At 34.5% G+C, this 16,416-nt stretch overlaps 3 protein-coding genes across 13 annotated transcripts; all 3 read left to right on the top strand.

The window, feature by feature from the left end:
- Positions 1-618: 618 nt before the first annotated feature.
- On the top strand, positions 619-3,707 carry LOC103494244 (pentatricopeptide repeat-containing protein At1g09820). Its single transcript, XM_008455359.3, has 2 exons — positions 619-2,781; positions 3,099-3,707. The coding sequence occupies exon 1, from the start codon at positions 840-842 to the stop codon at positions 2,673-2,675; it is 1,836 nt and encodes a 611-aa protein (XP_008453581.2). The 5' UTR covers positions 619-839; the 3' UTR covers positions 2,676-2,781; positions 3,099-3,707.
- LOC103494253 (uncharacterized) lies at positions 3,392-6,425 on the top strand. The gene is made up of 3 exons (XM_008455378.3): positions 3,392-3,540; positions 4,134-4,283; positions 5,496-6,425. Exons 2-3 carry the CDS (start codon positions 4,202-4,204, stop codon positions 6,227-6,229), a joined length of 816 nt encoding a protein of 271 aa, XP_008453600.1. The 5' UTR covers positions 3,392-3,540; positions 4,134-4,201; the 3' UTR covers positions 6,230-6,425.
- A 1,240-nt stretch (positions 6,426-7,665) lies between these two features.
- Positions 7,666-14,959, top strand: LOC103494196 (zinc finger BED domain-containing protein DAYSLEEPER). 11 transcript variants are annotated; one of them, XM_008455300.3, is made up of 6 exons: positions 7,666-8,246; positions 9,600-9,668; positions 10,243-10,489; positions 10,579-11,495; positions 12,401-13,344; positions 14,496-14,959. In XM_008455300.3, the coding sequence occupies exons 2-5, from the start codon at positions 9,648-9,650 to the stop codon at positions 13,313-13,315; spliced, it is 2,100 nt and encodes a 699-aa protein (XP_008453522.2). In that variant the 5' UTR covers positions 7,666-8,246; positions 9,600-9,647; the 3' UTR covers positions 13,316-13,344; positions 14,496-14,959. The 11 variants fall into 11 exon arrangements, with proteins under 11 accessions (XP_008453522.2, XP_008453542.2, XP_008453506.2 ...); XM_051084649.1 differs by having other exon boundaries at positions 7,675-8,246; positions 10,268-10,489; positions 10,624-11,495; XM_008455320.3 differs by lacking the exon at positions 14,496-14,959 and having other exon boundaries at positions 7,667-8,246; positions 10,591-11,495; positions 12,401-13,594.
- The last annotated feature ends 1,457 nt before the right edge of the window (positions 14,960-16,416 follow it).

Below are 16,416 nucleotides of genomic sequence, written 5' to 3'. Positions count from 1 at the left end.
TTCGGTTGTTTAATTATAATAACTCAAAAGTTAAAAGTGTTTAGCTTAGAACAATTATATGTTGGATGACTTCACGAGACTTTTACTAGGATACATGTGAGTGAGAACAAAACATCATGAAATGACTCGTATTAGTTTGTCACAAATTTCAAATCTTGAGCTTGGGGTATTACAATAATCATGCGGAAGACAACGTAACCATAACCATAACTCAAGGTAACTCTACCTAACTTTCTTTCGCTTTTACATGATGCTTATTTTAAAACCTATTAGACATATTTTAGTGTTACTTTCATAAACACGATTCAACTTATTATATTTTAGGAATGATTTGTAATATTTATAATCATACTATTTATTTTAATGCAATTTTATAATCAAATTATTGTTATCGTATATTAAAAATTTTTATTTTTACATTATTGTGATGAAAAATCAATAGAGTTAAAGAAATTAAATTAGAAGCACAAAATATGAAAAAATAAAAATAAAAATATGATATATGATAAACGGAGGTTGTGAGATTCATTAAAAAAAATTATATAAACTTAAATATTCAAAACCACACCCAAATACAGCATTAGAAATCCAAATTCTCAAATTCTCCACCAAAACACAGACTCAGAATGCCATCAAATAACCTACCTGCATTCAATTTTCGAAAATTCCAAACCCCCCTTAAATTGAACCAAAAGCTTCAAGTTAGCGGTGAATACTGATTTAATTACGTATCATTAAAATGAGAAAAGGAACAATATGGCAAAAACTTAACACTTGGCCCTAACCTTTTTCTCTTCGTTTTCTGAGAAATTCCAGTCGATGTCTTCCGAGTGAAAAACATGAACGTCATTATTCGCCTCTCATCGGCGTCGAGAATTTTCCCGGTGAAAATTGATCGGAACTACATTTTTTCGACGACCCATCTTCCGTTCTGCACTTACAATTCAACCTGTACGGCTCCCACATCGAACGATTTCGACCCACTAATCATCTCAGACCTTATTTCCAGGCAACGATGGTCAATCCTCAAATCCCATGTCAAATTCAAAAGTCCCATCGATTTTCTTCACCAATTGATGTGTTCGGGAGCCGTCGACCCATTGCTTGTTCTCAGGTACTTCAATTGGTCCCGGAGAGAGCTTAAAGTTAATTACAGCATTGAACTCATCTGCAGGCTATTACATTTATTGGCCAATGTTAAATATTACCCCAAAATCCGTTCAGTTCTTGATTCTTTTGTAAAGGGTGAAACAAACTGCTCGATTTCTTTGATTTTTCACTCGCTTTCGGTGTGTAGTGATCAATTTTGTGCTAATTCGATAATTGCTGATATGTTGGTGTTAGCCTATGTGCAAAATTCGAAAACAGTTTTGGGATTGGAGGCGTTTAAGAGAGCTGGTGATTATAGGTATAAGTTATCTGTGTTATCTTGTAACCCACTGTTGAGTGCCTTGGTGAAGGAGAGTGAAGTTGGGGATGTGGAATTTGTGTATAAAGAGATGATTAGAAGAAAAATTAGTCCTAATTTGATTACATTTAACATTGTGATTAATGGGTTATGTAAGGTTGGGAAATTGAATAAAGCTGGAGATGTTATTGATGATATGAAAGTATGGGGATTCTGGCCCAATGCGGTTACCTATAACACTCTCATTGATGGATACTGTAAAATGGGTAGGGTTGGGAAGATGTATAAAGCTGATGCTATTTTGAAGGAAATGGTGGGAAATAAAGTTAGCCCAAATATTGTAACATTTAATGTATTGATTGATGGGTTTTGTAAAGATGAAAATGTATCGGGGGCGTTGAAGGTGTTTGAGGAAATGCAGAGTCAGGGTCTGAAGCCTACTGTAGTAACATACAATTCGTTAATTAATGGTATGTGTAATGAAGGAAAACTGAATGAGGCTAAAGTTCTTCTTGATGAAATGTTGAGTTCAAACTTGAAGCCTAATGTTATTACTTATAATGCTCTGATTAATGGGTATTGTAAGAAGAAGAAGTTGGAGGAAGCTAGGGAGTTGTTTGATAATATTGGAAAACAAGGGTTGACTCCCAATGTTATCACATTCAATACATTACTTGATGGATATTGCAAGTGTGGGAAGATGGAGGAGGCATTTTTGCTCCAGAAGGTAATGTTAGAGAAAGGGTTTCTCCCTGATGTCTCAACCTACAATTGCCTTATCGTTGGTTTTTGTCGGGAGGGAAAAATGGAGGAAGTCAAGAATCTTTTAAATGAAATGGAATGTAGAGGTGTGAAAGCTGATACAGTGACGTATAATATTTTGATAAGTGCATGGTGTGAGAAAAAGGAGCCAAAAAAGGCAGCACGACTTATTGATGAGATGCTCGACAGGGGATTAAAACCAAGTCATTTGACATATAACATTTTGTTGAATGGCTATTGCATGGAAGGAAACTTAAGGGCTGCTTTGAATTTGAGGAAGCAAATGGAGAAAGAAAGAATATGGGCAAATGTGGTAACGTATAATGTGTTGATTCTAGGTTATTGTAGAAAGGGGAAATTGGAAGATGCAAATGGACTTCTTAATGAGATGCTGGAGAAGGGATTAATACCCAATCGAACTACTTATGAGATAATTAAAGTGGAAATGATGGAGAAAGGATTTCTTCCTGATATAGAAGGTCATCTTTATCACGCCTCCCACTAGAAGTTGAATGGAGCGACTTTACAACTGTACCGGTGGAATAAAACTGTACATGAACTTATAAGTCGTTGATCTGGCCAACATGATCAGAGCTAGAGGACATTTCAAGGTAACTAATATATCCAATGACCTTACTTGAACAGGATCAATTCTAAAAATTAGCCACCCGGGAGTGGAACAAACACCATCTTTAGCATTTGAGAGCTTGTGATGCGATGTTCCGTGTCTTTAAATCATACAGATGGTATACAATTCAATCAATCATGTTAATTTAGTAGTCAATTCTCATGCTGACGCTGATATACCTTCTCCATTGTTTACAGAAGAATGCTCGATGTAGCATCATAACATGCAGTTACTTTACTACTCACACGTTTTATGTGCTTGATGTGTATAAATATTATTATATTTTCATCGTTGTTGAAGGCTGCAGGATTGGTGTTCGGCTATAATCCCAACTTGGGATGAACATCTACAACCATTGGATTTACAACGATCAATCTTTGCTTCCAATGATGTCAATTGGCTATTCGAGCTTTAAGCTAGTTGATCGACTCCTCACTGTAGAAAGAAGCAACAGCAGGTATATTATCATGAGAAACAAGATCCGAATGTAATGCAATCTTGATGGTTGCATTTTGCTGATTCCCTTCCTTGCTTCATGTTGGTCTTTGGGTCTATAAGAAATGGCATCAACTGACAAGTTATGGTACTCAGTAGTTTCCTGTATCCCGATCATTGTCTTCAAGTCAGAAACAAAGTGTATCTTCCACCGATCAGGTAGACATGGGAGTATGACATGGACGTCGTTGCGAAAGGGTTGGTCAATAGCACAGCTCCTTGCCTCCTTGGATCTCTTTGTCGTTCTGTACGTTTCCAACTTTTCAAGTTTGGAATTTTATGTATACTGCTATTCAATTGATCCAAGTATTATCAATAAGAGGTGGAATTTTCACTCTACCCTTCTTTTGAACTCAAAAGAGAATGAAAAACAATAAAAACTCTAATTGAAAGCTTAGTATTTATTTTTGTTTCCATTTGGTTTTTACATTTCCTGATTTATACTCTGAACTTTTAATTTAATTTTGATTTCTATATTTTGAAACTTTGTTACTTCAAAGGATTAAAATACCCAAATAAACATTTTTATGTATAAAAATTAAAATAAACTTGGGAAAATTATTTTAAACTATACAAACGTCAAAAATATTTATCAAAGTTGGATGATTTGAAAACAAAATCAAAGTTCAACTATAAATTAAAAATAAAACAAAATCAAAGTTCAAATATAAATAAATAAAAAAAAACAACGGCAACGGGTCAAAGAAGCAAATCACATTCATTATTTTAACGAGTCTTCCACACTCTCGTCTTTCGAACCTTCTTCCATTTCTTATTTCTCTTCCACATGTTTGGGATTCTCGTGTCAAATTCCTATCAAACTACTATTTTCTTACCCAGATTCGAATTGGGTCGAGAGATTTCCCGTTGTTAGAGCCTAATTCTACTCGTGGGCTTCAAATTTTTCCATGGATTTCGAGTTCGATTTCGCGAAGAAGCGCATCCAGTTACTGGTGTTCATAATCGGCACCATCGTCCTCAGTTTCACCGGTACGTTTAATTTGGATCGAAACTCTGATGTAAATATGTTGAAGACCATAGTTGAATCAAGAATTTTTGTTGCGTTTTGTAATTTTTGATTGCTCTGTTCCTTTTTCTTTGATGGGTATTTGATTTTGTTTGTTTCCTGAGAATTTTGAGAGTGAGCGAAAATCTTCGTGTTTCTTTGTTGGGTTGCAGGTGTGTTGAAGAAGTGGAAATAGTAGTTGTAATCTTGTTTCATTAAAAATTCTTGAAATTAGAATGTGAAACTGTGTGGAGTTGTGAAAATGAAAATTTTTGTGGAATTGAATTCTTCTGGTGATTTTTCTTGATCTTCTTGCTTGAGTTTCTCCCATAGTTACAGATTAGTGATGCGTGTTGAAGAAGGCACATCTTAAAGCCATTTTATGGTCAATTTCTGTTGTTTATTTGGTGAAGTATTACATCTAGAACATGTTGTTCCGACTGTTCCTTTGTTCTTTTTCACACTCTCCCAATAAACATCTCAAGATGTACAGAAGAAAGAACCAAAATTTTAATCATGCTTCAAATTAGAGCGCTTTATGAAAGAAAACTTGTAGAGTGTTTTTGACGTGAGTGATTGTTTTGGAAACAGTTTAAAAATGTAGAACTAAACATCCAAATGATTTCATCAACCCTTTTCAATGAAGTGCTTTAATCCAATTATTTTTGGTAAAAGTTAATTATTTTAGAAGCACTCTCAGCTGCACCTATATGCCTATAAACTTTCAATTTTGAGATTAAAGGGGAAATTAGAGGGAAAAGTTTAAAATCTCAATTTTGTGTTGCATATTTTTTGAATCTAAGACAAACTAACATCCCCTTTTTTGTCGGTGGCTCTACTTTGGTGAGTTTACTTTGATTATTGTATTCTCCAAGTACTAATGTACTGTAATGTTGATCTTGACAAGAGGAATTTTACTGGTGATAGGTGATGGAAGGACTTTAAAGTATTTTGTTAAGAAACAAAAATTATGTATGAACATGATTAAAGTTTTTATGCATTGGATGTTGGTTTTGTTTTGTAGACTGAATTTTACTATGTGTTTATATTCTGGATTTACAATATTTGAAGGGTTATCATAAAGGAACATCTTTTGGTCATATCATATCAATACATGTATGTTTGTTCCTCATTTTTTGACACATTTATTTGGTATTTACTGTTTTTGTTTTTCATTTTTTAAAAACTTTTTATAGCGGAGAAATGTCGCCATCTGGTTGGAGAGGAAGCTTCATCCCAGAGTGGAAAGTTCACATTCTTGAATTGTTTTGACATGGGTTCTGGGTCTGTTGCTTGTGGTGTGAAGGAGGGGGTAAAACTCTACTTTTATAACATCCAATCCGCCCATGTTGAGAGAGTACGGCACACAGCACTCGAGACCGCATTGGCCGATGCAATTACTCAGGGAATGTCTGCAAAGGAAGCAGCAAAACACGCACAGAAAGAGGGAGTGAAGGCAGCAAAGCTGGCAAAACGACAAGCAAAACGTATCATAGGACCGATCATCTCTTCTGGATGGGATTTTTTCGAAGCTATATACTATGGCGGTACTGTCACAGAAGGCTTCCTTAGGGGCTCAGGGACTCTTTTTGGCGCATACGCTGGAGGTTTCATTGGCGAACAAAGACTTGGGAGGTTCGGGTACCTAATAGGAAGTCATTTAGGTAGTTGGGTTGGAGGTAGAATAGGACTTATGGTATATGATGTTGTCAATGGAGTGCATTTCTTGCTCAATTTTGTTCAAGGTGAAGAAGAAAGTGAAGTCCATGAAAAGGAGGCAGCCTATGTCGAAAATGAAGCTTCCTCTGACGGCTCACATGTTTACGATGCTCCTATATACAACAACTTGGAAGATTTTGAAGAATCATACCACTATGAATCATCGCCGTCGGATGAATCTGTAGATCATGAGAACTCCGAGTTTAGATGATGTATACTTGTGACTTTTCTTGGATGCTTTGTTGAGTTAGATTCAAGAGATTTAAGGGTTTCGAAGGGAACAATATTTTAGGTTAGATTTTGTTGGGGTTCATGGGTGTAGAAAACCTTTATCATTTTTAAAACTGTTTTGTTCCATGGAATTGGAGGTGATAGAAATATTGAATTGAAAAAGGCATTTGATGGCATTTGGAGTATTAGTTGGAAGCTTTGATGAATGTTTGGTAGTGGATTTGAAGCATTTTCAAGTGACGCTGCTACTGTGATTAATTTTGACAGCAAAGTAATCTTTTTAATTAAAAAGTAAATTTGCACTTGGTTTTGCAATATGTGCCATTGAATAAATAAACATTTTTAAAATTTCACATTAGATTTAACAAATGAAATTTACTTAAATGCATGATTAAATTGATTTATTGTTATCCATTTAGAAAAGTATGCATTAAATCGATCCATTTAAAAAAAGTTTAAGAATTAAATTGCTACGATATAAGTTTCACCTAAAGATTGAAATTTAGGGGCATATATTATTGTTCTCTCTTTGTGATAGGAGAGAGAAAAACCTTTTTGGTTTATAGATTATAAATTTAATTTCTATTTAAACTATAGTTTTTAAGATTAAAAGTGCTTGAAACAAAATTTTCAAAAAAATTATAACATTTTGAAATTTAAGATTAAATTAAAACTAACTTTAAAATTTAGCACCAAGGCCAAGTTTACCAAACAACTATAAAAATTAATGTAATCGGATTGAAATTTCATTATGAATGGATTACAATAATCCTAAATCATAAACACAATTGGATTGTTTTTTAAGATGTTTGCTTAAAATTACGAACATGTCATATTTTATTGTTATCGTTATTATTACTGTTCGACCCTAACATCAACAATAAACGTGACAAATCTGTAGCAATAACGATAAAGATAGTGTGTCTCATATAATTTTAAACTTTTATTCGATCGAACACCTTTTATTCCTTGATCAGATTAAAGATTGGATTACAAATTATAAAAGAAAGACAAAAAGAAAAAGAATGGGTATAATAAAGCGGACATAATATATTTAGTAACATGCATAATATATTTAGAGCCAAATCTAAATGACTTTTTTTTTTTTTTCACTTTTAGATTTGACTACGATAAAAATAAATTTTGTTACTTAAATTTAAATAAAAAAAGAAAGATGGAAAAATTGTATTTAAAAAAAAAAGTAAAAGAGAAAGATGATAAAAAAATCAAATGAAAAGACAAATTTGAAATATTTAAAACATGCTTAGTTTATTATATGTATGAAAGTTTTGTAAAAAAAAAAAAAAAAAAAAAAAGGTATTTTTACAAAATATATAAAAGAAAGAGAAAATTGAATTTTGAAGGAAAGAAACGGGGGAGGAGCACGCGCGAAGATGGATAGAGCTCAGCTGGCTATGGCTAGAACGAACTATTGACGAAGTGGCGAGCACGCGCCATTACGCCAACGCCAAAGCCAATATAGCTGCTGGCTTTACAAATTGAAAGCGAAACGAAAACAAGAACCCCAAAACAAGAATCCCCAAATTCGTAGCCGAGCCAAATCCCGATTCCCAAATCCAACCAAACCCTTCTTTCCTCTCTTTCTCCTTAAGCTAGCGGCTCTGCTCAAAGCCCGCCCCTCTTGTTTGCTTTTCAACTCTACCTCTTTCTCTCTCTGACTTTCTCTCTCTCGGCTTTGATCCGGCTCAGATCCATCTTGCGCCGCTCCTCCCCTTCCCTCCGTCCTGATCATAACCATTTTCAGGTTTCCGACGAGCCCATATCGTCGAATTTCTCATTGAATCTTCCTCGTTCATTTACTAGCTCTTTGGACTCTTCCAAGTGGAGGGTTTGGGTTCTTGTTCGAGTTGGGAGATGGGGTTCTGTTTCTTTGGCTGTCTTCTTGGAGGACCCTTTATTGAGGTCGTTTTTTTGACAATTGGGTTCTCGTTGGAATAAGGGGTGGGAGTCTTTGTGTTCGTTCCATGTATTTCTAGGTAATTCAGTTAATTTTAGCTGCTGAAATGTTTTTTTTTAATGTTCATTTTTAGTTTTCTCTCATTTGGATTGTAGCTTGAATGCTTGTTGAGATAGAGTGAGTGTTGATGATGTTAGTATTTTGTAGCTTGATCATAAGTCAATGAGCGTGCAATTGCTCTGCAGTTTTAGTTGAAATCACCAACTGATCGAATGGGGTTGTTTAAAATGTCAAATGAAATCATATGTTTCCTCCTTAAAAAATAGGGAGATTATGTGCCGTGAAATTTTTAATGGTCTTGACTGAAAATTGTGCTATACTCTTCGTAGTGAATCCTTTCCTGCAGAAGTACTTTCTTGCTCGAAAAAGCTAAAGTGCCTGACTTTGGTTGTTTCATCTATGCTCCACTTCAGATTGTATACCATTTATAAGTGTGTTCCAAACAAATTAGAAGAAAAGAGACAACCAATTCTTTATGCTTATATGAGTAGCCTCGTTGCTTACGAAGATGGCGTATTTTCAGATTTTCAATTGGCCTTCAAATGGATATTTAAGCTTGTTGGATGGGAACTGGGAAGTTTAAGCCTTTTACATTTTAAATTAATTTTCTGTTTGTGTCTCTGACAGTTAGTTGATTAGAAAACTGTTTATTTTCTAAGCTTTTCCAGCCGTTGCAAAGTTGAATAAAAGGCTGTTATGGACTCAAATGCTCTGATAGTACTTGGAATTAGACTGTATGATACATTATGATCAATAAAATGTTGTTTTGCCTTGGTGTTTATATTAGAAATGTCTTCCCAACAAGTTCCTCCAATAAAGAAAGAACAGGTAAAAAACATATTTGGTAGTTGGTACTGTTCTATCGGTTCTTACTGGAAATAAATCTACAGTTACGAGCTATCAAAGAGTAAAAACAATCAAACATATTCAAACCTACTAATTAGAGAAAGATGGGAAACTAATGAACAAGAAAGCAAGAACTTAAAGCAACATAAAGAAAGAGCAAAAAACATGAGAATCATTCTATATCACAAAACATGCGAAATCAAGATTTTTGAATTAAAATAGCTAACAAGAGCATATGATGCTTAAAATTGAACTGGAAATAAACAGCCTTCTAACCAGTTTCTAACGGCTAGAAACACTAATGTAGTTAATTTAAAAAGTACTAAATAATAAAAGGCTTAAAATTCCCAGTCAAAAAACCCAAATAACCTTTAGAGGGTAATTGACAATCTGAAATTACATCAGAAGTCAAGATTATCTACCAGATTCATGCACTAATAAGTGAATCTTTTGATCGAAAATGGGCTGATGCTTAACTCTTCTATTTATCCTTCCATTTTCTGAATCTGTTTTTGCTGTTAGACAGGGACTGTTAGTGGGAAAGCCAAAAACCAAATGGAATGGAGTGTGAATAATGCATTTAAAACATCCAAAGGTAATTGTATACTTACGTATGTTTAACAGTTTTTTTTCATCTGCTCCAAATTTGATGGTTTTTCTGTATTAAGGCGCAGATATAATGGTTTGATGAGGATTAATCCTAGCTCTTAAGAGTTTATAAAAATAAAACAAACACACATAAACTTGATCACACTGAGTGTGTTCTTTGGCACTCAGTCATGAAGTAATTAACAGTGATTTGTACCATTCAGAATACCTTTTGTGTGTTAAAAATTATTCCACAACTGATCTAAGTTAAGTTCACTTACAATATATTTCCTTACAGGAAACTATTCAGTCTTCATTGTAGTTAAAATTAATGCTAAGGGCATTTTTTAATCACCCATGAAAAAAATGGGGCTCAATTTTTTTTTTGCAGTGGACCTGGTTTTTAGATTCCTACTAGTGTGGTTAGAATGTGGAAACGTTGTCTGTGGTGTTTCATGTGTGTACGTGTTCCTTGGAAGAGTAGTTGTGATTTGCTCAATGGTTTTATTTGTGTATTGCTTCTTTGAATGTTGGTCCTGTGCAATCTGCGAAGATCAGATAGTTTATTTTAATGAATTTAGCCTTTGCTTTTGTTCCTACAAGTAGATTTGGAACCCAAGTCCGTGATGGATGTGGCACTGATACCACACATTGACCCAATTGATATCGATTTGGGCTCTTCTGACAAGGGGAGTCCTAATACTTCAGCAAAGCCAAGAAAAAAGACGATGACATCAGTTTATCTCAAATATTTTGAGACCGCTGCTGATGGAAAAAGCAGAAGATGCAAGTTTTGTGGACAGAGCTATTCCATTGCAACTGCTACTGGTAACTTTGATGCTATTTCTTGATTGATTACTTGTATGTAACTGCTTGGAATTGAAGGATAAAACAAAATGCTTTAAATAACATTATAGTTATTCTGCAAGGAGAAATAGACACCGAGATTTTCATTGGTACAGGAAATTTGGGAAGACACCTAAGTAATCGGCATCCAGGTTATGATAAGTCTGGTGATATTGTCAGTAATCCAGCACGACAGCCTACCAGCATAATCAAGAAATCTCAACCTCAGGGGAAACCGCAACAGATTGACTATGATCATTTGAATTGGTTGATAGTTAAGTGGCTTATATTGTCTTCTCTCCCTCCTTCAACCCTGGAAGAAAAATGGCTGGCCAACTCCTATAAGTTTCTCAATCCATCTATTCAACTGTGGTCTACTGAAAAGTATAAAGCAGTTTTCCGGGAAGTTTTCAGAAGCATGCAGGAAGATGTAAAAGCCTCTTTGGAACACGTTTCATCTAAGATCTCGGTCACTCTTGATTTCTGGAATTCCTACGATCAAATTTCTTTTATGAGTGTAACGTGCCAGTGGATTGATGAAAGCTGGTCCTTCCAGAAGGTGCTGCTCGACATCACTCACATACCTTATCCCTGTGGGGGTCTAGAGATCTTTCACTCTATTGTGAAAGTTCTTAAGATGTATAACATAGAAAGTAGAATTCTTTCATGTACCCATGATAATAGCCAAGACGCTGTGCATGCCTGTCATGCTTTGAAAGAGCATTTGGATGGTCAGAAAGTTGGGCCATTCTGTTATATTCCTTGTGCTGCTCGTACTCTAAATCTGATTATAGATGATGGGTTAAGGCCTACAAAATCAATCATTGCAAAAGTTCGGGAGTTTGTACTAGAATTAAATGCCTGTTTGGATATCTCTGAGGACTTCGTTCAATTTACTACAGTTTATCAAGAAGGTAACTGGAAATTTCCGCTTGATGCTTCAGTAAGGTGGAGTGGAAATTATCAGATGCTCGATATAGTACGGAAGGTAATTTCTCTTATATCTAGATTTTTTCATCATGCTGAAATAATTTCCACGATTTGTAGTTTTTTTCTTAACCTTTTCTAGGCTTTTGTACATAGTAAATCTCTGAGTTGAAGAGAGGGAGATGAAGAATAACCATCTTCTCTCTGAGTATATCCATTCTGAACAGAAACAAAGAGAACTAAGAATCTGCATTTTCTGGTTTTTGGAATAAATAAAAGAAGCTGTACTAGTGTCTGTGTTTTTACTTTGTGTCCTTATAAAACCTCTCATTTCATGATTGAGCATGCCTCATGAAACTTTGGTTACATTCAGTTCCTTTATGGAAGATGGATAAATTTTCAATTTTGGTTTAATAGTACATCCAAATTCAGAACGACCATACTCGTTCAATTCGTCTCTTTTAATTCCTTAGGTAAGGATTTGGAAAATACTGGATCTCTGCCTTTACAATAAAATTGCCGATAAAACTTTGAGATGAAATTTTCTTTTGATCCAATTAATTTCTCTCCTTATGGGGTAGTAATTCTAATTATGGTAGGAAATATTGCATGTTTGATACTGGATAAAGAAATTCTTGGACGAGCTGTAAAATTGAATGTTTTCCTACGAGCCATGTGTCTGAATGTGACCATGCCCATCAAGTGCCCTTATGACTTTGAAATTTGCGCAAACTTGAGAGTCAAGAACTTACTGCTTTCTAATATGTGGGCACCTAAGATGGATATCTTAGAACCACGAATTGATATGAACTGCCGTAGGCTCCCACAAAAGACTACTATTAGCTATAATGTTTGCCTTATTAGACATCAATAGAATGTCTATCGCTCTTTTTCGTTTTCTTTCCTCTGGTCATGTTTTATAATGTTTGGTCAACTAAGCTTACGTGAAGTCTTTATACAATGCAGGCAGGGAAATCCATGGAAGCTGTTATCAGGAAGTATGAGGAAACACTTGGCAGCAAGATGCTTCTGAACTCTGCTGAGAAGAACGTAGTTAATATTGTGCATCAATATTTAGAACCTTTCTACAAAACCACGAACAATATATGCACAAATAAGGTAGCAACTGTTGGTTTAGTTCTGTTCTTCATGGATCACATTTCTGAGACTGTTGCTGCCTGTCGAGATTCTCGGCACAACCCTGACTGGCTAAAGAGTGCTGCAGAAGACATGGCCAAGAAAGCAAAGAATTATAGTAATCAGGTTTGCAACATTTTCACATATATGACTGCAATTCTTGATCCTCGAATCAAAGGAGAGTTGATTCCAGAGAATCTTAACTCAGGGAATCACTTGGAAGAAGCCAGATCTCATTTCATGAGATATTATTCTTCCAACCATTTTCCATCAGTGACCAGTGGGTATAGTGCTCAGGAGATTGAGGATGGAGGAAGTGTTTCTTTCGCTGAGGAAATTGCTCGAAAGAAGCGAAGGGCGAGCATGAGCAATGCAACGGATGAGCTAACACAATATTTATCAGAGCCTCCAGCTCCAATACCAACGGATGTTCTAGAGTGGTGGAAGGTTAACAACACACGCTATCCACGACTCTCTGTTATGGCTCGAGACTTCTTGGCTGTGCAGGCAACTTCGCTGGCTCCCGAAGAACTGTTTTGCGGGAGAGGTGATGACATAGATAAACAAAGATACTGCATGCCTCATGATAGCACACCAGCTCTCCTTTGTATCAAATCATGGATTCAAAGTGGTTTCAAGTTGAAATACAAGTCTAGTGAGATTGACTATGAGAGGTTAATGGAACTATCTGCCACATCAACTGTTGATAGTAGTACTGCTGGTTCTGATAAGAAATCCAAATGATTGCAAAAAAACCATGTCGGAGCTTGGAGGTCAGTTCAAACTTAGAACACATAAAAGATCGATTTCTTAAGAATCAAAATTTAGTGAATCCTGGCTTCTTGTACCCTTTGGTTTAAGTGTAGAGTTAATAGATCTTGTTGTATTGTATGCTTCTTGTTCCACATATTCGATGAATTTCATATAGTGTACAACATATGTTTATGGCAATGCTAAATGCTAACCAAGTAGACAGATTAGTGTCTTATGATGATGATAATATTAGAAATTATTTAATCTTTATGATACTGTTGTGCTCTACAATATTGAGTACTTCGTCTTTTTATTTTCTGATTTCTCTTTTCTCTCTTGGAAGGTTATTTGGATAAGTAATGTCTTAAAAACTAAAGGGACCAGTTTAACTTTTAATTCTGAACATTGGCGGTAAAATAGCAATGGTTCTAATTATCATAACAAACAATGTATCAACATTTATATGTTTTAAGAACATGGCCAGTTACATTGTTTTTCTAACCATTGATTCTGAATTCTCTGCCTTTTGAATATTCTCTTAGTGGTATCAAGGCATAAGCCTCAAGATGTGTTTTTTGAGCCTGAAAAACCTTTTGAAACACTTTATTAACACACCTTTAATCCATTTCAATTTAACGTCTCTAGGGGAGAAAAAACATTGTAACTACTCTCGTACATAAATGAAGTGCTGGTTTCAAATCTCTTACTTGACATATTCTTGAACTAAGAAAAATGATATGCTAATTCCAAATAGAAATAAAGAAGATATGCAAAACTAGAGCCTGAACCTAGGAGTTCTTAATGGAAGATCCGGAAGTTTCTACTAGAATTCTTGATATGAAATTCTTGTCATAATAGAAGTAAAACTGGAGATATTAATGGTGCTCAAGTCTAGTTACTGAGTTAAAATCCTATAGAGGATATGGCAGATGCCAAATCTATGAATCTTCATGTAGGGTATAAACAATTAGTTATTTCTTGCAAACAAGGAAACCGAGTTAAGGAGTGAAGTGTCTTATTCCAAGATCAATGGTTATTATTTTATGGGATGTACCTTGACCAGCTACTTAAGAGAGTGAATCCATGTAAGGAAGTTACTAGATGGGTTTGTTGGTTGTCTGGACTTTGATTGTAGTGAAGATTTTGATTAAATATCTCTTTTGACATGCAGATAGTATTATCTATGATTGAGACTAAATAAGTTACGGCCGCGACCACAGATGACAGATGCAATAAAGCTAGTTACTTTCAGGACCTTGTACACTAGGAAATCCAACTGACAGGCTTATAACTTATGGAATCAATGCTCTTTACAAAGTTCGAACTTGCTCTGGGCTTAAATAGAAAGGTACACCGACATTGGTTTAATCACGAGGTGGAGAGTCTTGCATCTTATTTTAGTTAGTTTCAATACTATGAGTACGAGATAAAGGACCCAAAGAATGGGGGATCATAAAAAAGTCAAGGGTTGTGTGCAGCTCATTAACCTTAAAAACATATGTTGATTTGAGCCATTTCAGATTTTAGCAGATAGTTGTAACCATAACTATTTTGTTCAACTTACTTCTATGAAAAAACATGTGCTGGCTGGAGGTTGAGGGTCGAGTCCAGCAAAAGTTTCAGCCCGTTTGTGCAGATACATTTGTTTTTGTGTCTCTCCCAATTTTCTTCTCCCAAGCTTAAGTCAATGGAGCCTAACGAAGCAAAATGAAACATCCAAAAACATAATATCTCGAAAGTTTGTTTTGAGACATTGCGATTTTTAGTAGTAAGATGTTGTAATCCATTATTATTCAATTCAAATGAGAAAGACCTATAGCCAAGAATTCAACCATTTACACATTGATCTTTTCGAAACAAAGACACGTTTGGAGAGGATAAAGAAGCAAAAAGAAACTATAGGAATTGCATATGATGATCAAGGCCTATCTTTTTGGTGGCATGGGAATGACACACAGGTAAGAGCAGCAGGGAAGAAGCAAGACATGCAAGAATGTGTGGTGGGCACATGGTGCCATGCTATACCCACACTTTGATTTATAAATCACTTCCCACTTTGGATTTGAATGGCTAATGGCCTTTCAAAATGGCAAAGGATTCATCTTCAAAGAAGGATGATTGTATAATTGTGTCTTTATATAACACTTTTTGATCAGATCATACAACAGTGATCAAAGAGGAGGAAAATGGAACCCTTACTTTGCTTCCACCATCAATTAAAAGCTATGATTGGATCACATTGTAAATAATGATTAGAAGTATTATATTTTGACTCCAACATTAGTCCTTCATTATTATAAGAAAGTTTTGGCTTCATTTGTTGCATTTTTTTTTTTTTTTTATGGTTTACATAATATTTTTGTATAGGTTTAAATATCTAGACGTTGTAAAAAAGAACATAACTCGCTAAAATAAAGTTTGTATTACAAATCTCGTGATTAAAGACTCAATTTTTTCATTGAACATATTGTCAAAAGAAATAAAAGATGATGAAAATAAACCTCGAAGGTTATTGAGAATATATGTATGCAAAAGAATAATCATAACTAAGAGATTGAGATTGTTGTCAACACTTATCATTCAAATTTTCCACTTCTATAGTAGAAAGAGATTCATATTGTCAAGAAAAAAGAAAACTAAGAGATTGTTGGATAATGTTTTTTATTCTAGTTTTTTGTTTTCTCTTTTAATTCATTCATTTTTATTTACAAAAAGTTAAAAAATTATAGAGAAATATGTTTGCAACAAAGTTAGCTTAATTTAATAATAATTTTTCTCACCTTCTTCTCTATGGTCGAAGATTTGATCTTCCTATACCAATAAAAAAAAGGAATATTTTCAAATATATAAAAAATTGAATTATTTACAAAAAAAAAATATATAGTAAAATTAATCAAATTCTTTTTAGCATATTTTAGTTTTTTTGATATATTTTCGTAAATAGTTTCAAATTTTTTTTATATCCATAAGAATTTGTCAAAAGAAAAAAAAATTGTTCTTATATATGGTTCTTAAATATACAATGACTTACCCATAAATGATTGAGGCAATTTGTTTAATTATATTGTAAAAAGAGGAAATAATAACTGTTG

The sequence above is a fragment of the Cucumis melo genome, chromosome 5 (genome assembly GCF_025177605.1).
Source record: "Cucumis melo cultivar AY chromosome 5, USDA_Cmelo_AY_1.0, whole genome shotgun sequence".
NCBI lineage: Eukaryota > Viridiplantae > Streptophyta > Magnoliopsida > Cucurbitales > Cucurbitaceae > Cucumis > Cucumis melo.
Note: the sequence above shows the minus strand (reverse complement) of the source record. Positions and strands in the feature narration are given on the sequence as shown.